Source organism: Antechinus flavipes, chromosome 1 (genome assembly GCF_016432865.1).
Source record: "Antechinus flavipes isolate AdamAnt ecotype Samford, QLD, Australia chromosome 1, AdamAnt_v2, whole genome shotgun sequence".
Taxonomy (NCBI): domain Eukaryota; kingdom Metazoa; phylum Chordata; class Mammalia; order Dasyuromorphia; family Dasyuridae; genus Antechinus; species Antechinus flavipes.
In genome coordinates this window covers 299,303,542-299,313,019 of record NC_067398.1, presented here as the reverse complement: position 1 = coordinate 299,313,019, position 9,478 = coordinate 299,303,542, and the positions used below count along the sequence as shown (strand labels likewise).

The following is a 9,478-nucleotide window of genomic DNA, read 5'->3' as shown; positions in this document are numbered from 1 at the left end:
TAATTTCCCTTTCCATTGAGATTTTCTACAAACTTACTATGAAGGTTCCTTTTGAAACTTTTCTGCCAATCACCATTTATAATAAATATGTATTTAACTTTAGCACTTTGATTAGTTAAATCATTACAAAAGTTACTTGTACTGTATAAAGAAAGCAGTTAATTCTGGCCAAACTGTACTGTTTATCAAATGACATTCACACAAGATCTTAAAAGCTTTTTCTTAAGGTAGGGCATGCTTGTCAGTAGAAAAACTGATAAATATTAATGTAACAACTCAAAAGTAATAGTTAAATGGAAATAGTATAATAGTAAAATATATAGAAAATTTACTATGTAGTCTAATAATACACACACACACACACACACACACACACCACACACACACACAGTCACTCTTCTTTGTCCCCAGCCCAATGAGTTTTGCGGCTACAAGCTAATTAATTCTCCCAAGAAAGCTGTGAGTGATAAAGCCTAACCAACATTGTGGAAATTTCATCTAAAATTTTTGTGTGTCTCTCAAAAAGATTAATTTATCATATATCATTCTTATGCATTCCTAGAAAATGAATAAAGCTATATAAAAGACTTCACTAATGTGGTCTAAGAACCAATCCCCAGTAATGGTAAACAAACCTGCAAACAATTCCTGAAATTAGTAAACTCATAAGGGCTGAACTTAAAAAGAAGACCCGAGTTCAAATTCTGTCTCAGACATTTACTAGCTATGTAGTCCTAAGCAAATCACTTAACCTCTCAGCCTTAGTTTCTTCATCTCTTAAAATGGGGATAATAATAGCATCCACTTCACAAGGATTACAAGAGGATCAAAAGAGAAAAATACATGTTAAGTCTTTTGTAAACCTTAAAACAATTTAAGATGATAAATATTATCATTGTCAGAACAAATAGCTTTAAAAAGTATAATTTGTCTAACAATCATATTCATTAAAAGTCTAAAGAAAGGGAAATCTTAACTTGGTTACAGCCAGGGCCACAAGGATACTTGCATGGTTGAGGTTATAAACCCTACATTCATTCTGAATTTCACGACAATCCAGTTTATCATTATTAAGGTTCATTTTTTTTTCTTTAAGGGAATTAAAAACACATACACTCACATCCCTCCACAGCCATATCTTTAAGAAAATCATTCCACCACATTAAATTTTCAAGATTTTAGGTTTAAAACAGAAATCAAAAGCCTTCTCACACTGAGTTCATACAGAAAAAAAGGAATACTGAAATGATATTTATATGACTAGAGACTGATATTTAAAAGTTATTTAGTCTAGACTTGAGTTCAAAACAATTCTTTTCCTAGTTTTTCCACATATTCATTCATTCAAATAAATACTTATGTATTTCTTATGAGATCTGTTCAACTCAAATTATAGAAAGAATTTCCATATAATCCCATTTTCATTGTGAATTGATCACAACATAAAAGTTCCTTGGAAAGGAATGATCTTTTCCTATATTTTTTTAAAGTTCTCTTCAGTAACTTTATGCAGACTTTTTTCTGATGAGCTTAACTCCTCTCACAAAGGATTCAGAATTAAAAAATACATGAACAAAGCAAGGAAATGATTTTGTAAAAATATGATGACTTTTCTATGTTTGAAAATATTAGGATGAGAATAGCTGAGACAACCATTGCCAACAGTATTACCACATTAACAGCACATGAGATTATAGCATAATAGTTCACATATGTGAACTTCACTAGCACATCTGATTCCCCAAAATGCATCTTTATTCTACAGATAAAGTGTTGCCCTCTAATTTGATTCCATATACAAGACTACTACTAATTTACCCTACAATGCTTATAACTTATAAAAGCAACAATAAGAGTAGTAAAGATTAAGAGATTACTGGCACAACTAGTCTTTACATGAAACACACCATATTGACATTTGCTAATTCTGCTTTACAGAAGTGTTCATTGCTTTTCCTTCCTTCCTCTTCTTCCTTGGAGCTCCATGATAGAATTAAGCTGGTGCTCTTAGGATTTACTATTATCTCATCTAGGTCAATGTCCCAAAATTGCAATTAAAGGCTTTAATATGGAAACACATTGAAAAACATAAGTACATTTGGAGAAAATCAAGTATTCAAAAACAGGTAAATTTCTGATTCATAAATGTAGAGACTATATAACATTATACTTTTTGTATTTTAACTTTCTATTATTGTCAGGAAAATGAGTTATTTTAACAAAATAAATACATATATAAACTCAAAAGTTGAAATTATAGTTCAATTATTTATTTTTCCTAAAGTATATTTTATAAACACCACCTTATCCACGTAAAAAGTTAAAAAATAATATTTATTGCTATTTAGCATCTTCAAAAGTATCTCAACACTCAATTTTTAGACCACACCAAACAAATCACTCCTGAGTAATTAAAAAAATCCAAAATTACCTGTTGCATGGAAAAAACAAAATGGTAGGGAGATGGTCAACCATAAATTCCCAGGGAAGATCATTCTGAGCTATATCAATCCTGTTAGTGATAAGGAAAAACAGAATAGAAAAATAATAAAGGAACAGAAAAAAAAAGGATAATAAAAAAACACCTAATATGCCTTAAGAATATGGAAAAGTAAAAAGGCTGTGCCAGATTCTTCTGAGTGAAAACACAACTAAATATGTTAGACAATACTACTATAGGATCAACTGGTACTATTGTGTGCCCATAATAACCTATTTTAGTAAAGATCCTAGTGCTAAGTATAAATTAGCTTCTACATCAATACTATTTTTATACCTAAGTAGTTTGCTCACTTGCTAGGATCTGGTTTGATAGAAATTAAGTATTTCTAGAATGATGTGTGGTTACATCATAATTTAGCAATTTAGAAAAAACTTAAAAGCAAAATAACAATGTACTTGAGTTGGCAAAGACATTTCTTTATCATTTATTTATATATTCATTCTCTTATCGAGAAATTAACTTGGAAAGAAAGGTCAAGTAGAAAACAAAAATCCATAAAAAACTTAACAAAACTTAAGACAGTACTGTATAAATGCTTTTCCAGAAAAGTCTGACTCTGTAATCCCATTTGGGGTTTCTTGGCAAAGAAACTAGAGAGGTTTGCCATTTTACAGATGAGGAAACTGAGGACAAGAGGGTGGAAGTGACTTGCTCAGGATCACAAAACTAGTTAAGTGTGAAGCCAAATTTGAGCATAGGAAGATGAGTCTTCCTGATACCAGGCCCTGAACACTATCCATTGCACCACCCAGCTGCCAAATGTTACCTGTAAATGCTACCTACCATTATTACAAAGCATTTAAATTTTTTTTTTTTAATATAACAGAACTGTTCTTTTTGTCTTCCATTAAAGTCTCACTCTGATTCTTCCTTGTGGGATGTGAAAAGCCTATTCCCCAGTCTGTTAGGTTCTTTGCCAATCTAAAACACTGTATATGGGCCTGGTGATGGGTTACATGGCTTTCATTTAAGACAAACCCAGATGAATTGGAGGTTGAATGTGAAATACCATCATACTAGGTTGAATGTGAAATGTCTTTTTCATCTACAAAAACTGAGAGATCATCAAGTAGATCTGATGATGAATTGCAATCCGCTCTGATTAAAGGGAGTACCCATACCAGATCCTTGAAGTAAATTAATTTATCTGTATTCATGACAGAGCTACATGTAGCAGATAGTTCAGAGATATTTGCTGAATAAATAAATATACATATGGACCACAGCATATTAAGAAAGAGCCAAAAACTCCCTTCCTTTTGTAAAGACGAGTTTCTTTAGTCCAATAACTTCTACAATCCATACAAAGAGCAAAATCTGAGGTAGCAGCATCTCCCTAAGTTTAACAAAATAAATAAAAATTGGTCTTATGTTTTTGTTTAAAAGTAGAATTTTTCAAAAAGAGGTATAACCAAATTAAAGATATGCAAAATAATATAAATTAAATGATGTATTCTGAATTTAACAGAGAACACAATGTTCAAGCTATTATTTTTAAGGCAAAGTAGAACAATGTATGCTAGCAAAACTTTTCAATCCCTTTCATGTTTATTACTTCATAATCAATGAAATCAATAATAACCATTATGAGGCACCTACTACGTACAAAGCACTACCCTAGGTGCTGAAGAAAATAAAAAAAAAAATATGGCTCCTGGTGTCATGAGGCTTACAATATGGCAGGATGGATAACTTAAAACTGATCTGTCCAAACTGGATTTTTTCCTACATAATATGGTAAAGTACACCACACATATAGTATTAGAAATCAAGTGTATTTTGTCATAATAATCTTAATCATAATGAATTTGTACTTAAACTACAGTTAAATGGATATATTAGCTTAAATTTAGTTGAACAGTGAACAGAATCTATAATATATAAAAAATAAAATAATTTAAGAGGCATATTAGCAAAGCACATAGTAGAAAATAAGTTTATTTTACCTGGCCACAGTAAATTTATCTGGAGGCAGGAGACGAGAAAGCTGAATGAAAATATGATTAAGAGATGCACAGAATCCACACCAACGTGCATAATACAGCAATAAAACATCCTAAGGAAAGAAAATGCAGGATTTACTAAAACTAGAGAAAGATAAATAACTCTTATCTTTTTCACCAAGTCATCCCAAATCAGACATCTCAACTCTGGGGATAATTAGATCAATTTCTATTTTGTATAGATTTCAAGAGAGGAAGAGAAAACAGCAAATGAATGCTACACTTAAAAAAAATAAATGAGATGTCAAATTAATATATCTTTTTTAATGATCAAAAGCTAAATACTACCCCTTCACACAAAGGTATTTTGAGAGAAAACCTCTTTGTAAAGGGAAAGGAGGATTCTTTTTCAGGAAAATACCTTTTTTCTAAGGACTACCTCCCAAAAGGTATCAGTTGTTACTTCAGAGATTAGGTGCTGAGAAGGAAAATGGATGCTGTCACTTCCAATAAGGTGCCTTTTCAATGGACTGTAGAGAACACTGAAGTTCTGAATAAAAGACTCTATAAAAAGAAATAATAAGATTATCTTTTTAATGTTTACATTTTATAAAGCTAAAATATATTTCTAGGATCAGATTTTAAAACTGTCCCATCCTGAAAATTCATATAAGTGATGGTAATTTTCAATTAAAGGCATCAACTTTATCTAGTAGCATAACATAGCTTAATGGTTGACATAAGACCACTTTCCATAGTATTATAAACTGTCAAGTTTGAGGATTAGGAATTCTGCCATTTTTGTTAAGAAGGACCAATTCACAAATTCAAAAGTAAGGTTGTTTAAAAGAGTTTCCAAAATAACACAGTCTCTAAGAGATGTCACCCTACAACAAAATGATTTTCAAATGAATTACAATGACAATGAATAAAATCAAGCATTCTAGTCATGGCTTTTGAGGGCTCATTTTTTTGTAAGCACTGTGCTTTTTTTTTTTTCTTCCTTAGCCTGTGGCTTAGTGAAACATAAATTAAACTTCTGATTATACTTTAAAAGGGGTAAATGAAATCCACAAATATTCAAAAGTCTAACTTTAGCTAGTAGCCACCCTATTAACTCATTATCTAATACTGTTTTGCTACATTATAGCAACATTGTTTCACATCTTTTTTTTCATATCCTCAAAATCTATTTAAATTCTAAGCCAAATGCCAATTTCACTAGATATTCCAGTGAGCAAGCTATAGGAAGGTGAAGAGCTTACCAGAATCTTAATGACTTTTAATTAAAAAAAAAAAGACAGGACCACTATTTTAATGTATTCACATTTAAGAATACAAATTCTACAGCTTCTAAATAACTTCTCTGAGTATGTAATAATCTTGTGCAACAGGTGACCTTCCATAATTCACTACTGATTTTGTCAATGCTGAGCAAGCAATCAGCTGAAATGTTTAGGGTTGATGCAAGAAAATAATTAAGCAGCTAAGGATGCTGTCCAAAAAACATTTCAAAGTTAGCATGTTCTAATTTCGATGAATAAATTAATTTTGCTGAATACCATTTTATGAAAACATTTTTAAAACTACCTTTTTCTTAAAAAGGGTATTCCTTTAATAAAACCTAATGTACCAAAATATTTTAGAAAACAGAAATTAGTGGACAATTATTTTCTTCATTAATAATTTTTACTTTACAAAGTTTTTGATTATAGGGTTTCTTTAAATAGATTCCTAAGTGCATGTAAAGTATATTTTGCTTAGAAAAGTTCAGTGTGTACAACTTGTCATGAACCTGCCTAAAGAAAGTTACTAATAAAAATGGTCATTCTTTATGGGAAGAGGGCTTAATTTTATTTTTCATGATCTTTTTATAGTCTCTAACACTGGAAAATCAAATTTTAAATTTTCTTTCACAAATTCCTTACAGTCTACAAAGGATGACTTTCCTGTTTCCAATAAAGTTGAATTAACATAGCTTTGGAATTCATAGATTTGAACACGAGTAAAATGTTAGGCTCCACAGGGCCTAATGAATTCACTGAGGCTACAGATAGACTAAGTTTAAATATTTCTTCTTTTTGAGTTCTCTGAAAAGGATAACAATCATTTACTTGTCTACTTGCCATAAGAATAGCCTATTCTTATGATCTAGGTACATAATGGCAAGAATATATCACCAGTACAATGCTATAAACATAGCAGCTGGTCAAATTGGTATAATGGTATGGGCTATTATAAACTGAACCTTTGGGGCAAAGAGAGAAAAAAGATAACCTGAACAAAGTATTTTTATTATTCTTTTGAGGAATGAAGTTGATGTAGTTGTTGACATTTCTCATTTACATGAGATGTTTCTGTCAAAAACTGTAGTATCTCTTAATTCATGAGGAGATTCTCTTCCCACTGGATATCATCTTAGAAATATTTTCACAATCCTTCACAAATTGATCCAGAATTAAGAGACTAGTAAGTAGTGTAGAACAATGGAAATAACACTAGATTAGATTTCAGAGGCTCTCCACTTATTAGTTGGGTGACAAAGGGCATGTCATTTAAGATATCTGAGTTTGTTTTTTCATCATTAAAAGAGTCTGTACTATAGGATCTGTAATGTCTTTTTCCAGCTTTACTCAATTCTGTCATCTTGGTATCAAGCTAATTTAGTTATTTAAAAAATAACAATACATTACAGGCAAAAAGAGTGAAAAATTATGTAAAGATTGACATCTTTTAACCAATTTAACATATTACAGTTAAGAGGTAGTGCTTTACCAACAACATTAAGAAGTCATCTCTATTCAGGAATTAGTATTATATATAATATTTGCAGAAGTAAAACTACCTATAGTACCTAAAGTGGGCTTTACAAGAGCTTGTTTTGGATCCAAGATGTAATGAGATTCTTCTTTTACATCAACAATAGCGGCAAACTCTTTAACCTGAGTCGAACTTGATGCACCCAGCCTTTCTGCATACAACCAGAACAAATTTGAATCCAATAGATAAAGGTTCAAGGTCTTGTTGGTCCTGCAGCTCAGGCCTGTGATACTTGTGCTATTAATATCAACATCAGGAAAGAGAGGGATGCTCTCCTCAATGTGAGGAACAGAACTTGGGTTATCAGCTTTGCATTTCTTCTCATGTGAAGAAAATGCGATGTTAGGGGACTGAAAGATATCCTCTTCAGAATTAGTCAAACCCCTACTCATGGTCCTGCAACATGCAGTATAGTAGCTAAAAGGACTATAGAAACTTAAAAAATTGCTGCATTCTATGCTATTTGATGTAACTTGATAGAAGGTGTGTTCCTTGAGGTAGAATGAATCCAAAGCTGCTGCTATCTCAAAAAAACTGCACTGTGGCACATTGACTTTACTTGGCTTAATTCCAATTGACTGGTTGACACAAAGCTCACAGACATTATGGGTTCTTGAGATGGAATGCCACTGAGGAAGCACCACAGTATTGCAGCATGGAGACTCAGTTATTGAAGATGATTCTGCCAGTTGGATTGGGGAATTGGATACCAGAGAACCCAATGTTGATGAATCCACATGTCTCAGGTGTTGAAGTAGTTGTTCAACTACTTGACTTTTATTACAGTTGTTGTATTCCAAGGCCACTTCGGTAATCTAAAGAAAAAGTCATGAGGGAAATAGAATGAGTGAGTTGTACACCACTGACTTAAAATAAAGACCTTTCTAATTTTAGTGTAAATAAGACAATTTTAAATTCCATGAAAAAGTTCTGGTAATAAATATTGCTTTAGAGGGCAGCTAGATAGCATTGTGGATAGGGCACCAGCCCTGAAGTCAGGAGAACCTGAGTTCTGATCTCAGTGACCCTGGACAAGTCACTTAACTCCAGTTGCCTCATCGATAAATAAGTGAATAAATGAATATTGCTTTGAATATAAATTTTTGAAAGTATATATTATTATTGTACAAAGATTTACTAATATGGCAACTATCTAAATTCCAGAAGAGATTTTTTAATGTCCCATATCTTACTCCCTCAGGTTGACAGATATTTTTTCTAAGTAGAAGAGACCTACTCCAACATTCTTGATTTACAGGTGTGAAAGTAAATGCCCAGAGAGTTTAAATACCTTGCCCAGGTCACAGGGGAAATAAGCAGCAAATCTCCTATCCGGGCTCTTTACATGGTATTGTTAAGTTTGAAGCTTAACAATAAGCTTCAAACTATATAAGATATTTAAGAATCTTACAGCTTTATTCTTCCATCTTATCACTATGCTCCAAAATAATTTCATTCTGAAAATTTTCAGAACTCCTAAGGAAATATTAGTAGCAAGTGAATTAAATTTCAAAATCAATGCCTTTGCACAAAGACAGACAGCATGAATTCACTGGTAATTTTACCTCTTTTATTTTTTTATGTCTCTTATTTATGATTACCATAATACTACATACTAGCAATTTAAACTTAGATATCACTCAAATTTCATTTATGACATATATATAATATATATATATATACATACAAATGTGTACACATATAATATATACACATATACATACATGTGTAGTTATTATGTAGACACACATACATGGAAAATATTAGCTAGTAAATGACTGATGAGCTACCTCAACTTGAAAGCATTCTATTGTAGATAAGATAAAACAGCACAATAAATATTGCTTTTCTTTAGTTGTAAAAGAAAGAGAAATAATAATACAGCAGATATCAATTTGTAGTAACAGGCAGGAAGTGAAAATGGACTAAATCCTGCCAAAGACAGATATGATATTAAGATATTAAATCACATGGAATTTCTTCTTTAAAAAATGGAATAAAATGAAGAAAATGACAATAAAGAAAGGAGATTCTTATTTTTTGTTCTTTTACTTTACAAACAGTATTTTTTAAATCTTGGTCAAACTATACTATATGAGTCACTTAATGTTTGATATCATTATTTTATTATACAGAAACAAGCAACTTTAAAAATGTTAGCACTGTAATTACTTTAATCAGTGAAATTTGTAGGTCTGATCAAAGAATTATC

General features: G+C 31.4%; 1 protein-coding gene across 3 annotated transcripts in view; it reads right to left on the bottom strand.

The window, feature by feature from the left end:
- Positions 1 to 9,478, bottom strand: part of TXNDC11 (thioredoxin domain containing 11) — a 57,627-nt gene that overhangs the window by 2,302 nt on the left and 45,847 nt on the right. The window contains exons 8-11 of one of the 3 annotated variants that reach the window (XM_051963190.1): positions 7,292 to 8,081; positions 4,868 to 5,010; positions 4,450 to 4,559; positions 2,432 to 2,512 (exon numbers count right to left, since the gene is read on the bottom strand). In XM_051963190.1, the coding sequence (XP_051819150.1) occupies positions 2,432 to 2,512; positions 4,450 to 4,559; positions 4,868 to 5,010; positions 7,292 to 8,081 (1,124 nt within the window). The remainder of the gene's footprint in view (positions 1 to 2,431; positions 2,513 to 4,449; positions 4,560 to 4,867; positions 5,011 to 7,291; positions 8,082 to 9,478) is intronic. The other 2 variants (XM_051963197.1, XM_051963205.1) reach the window with 2 other exon arrangements.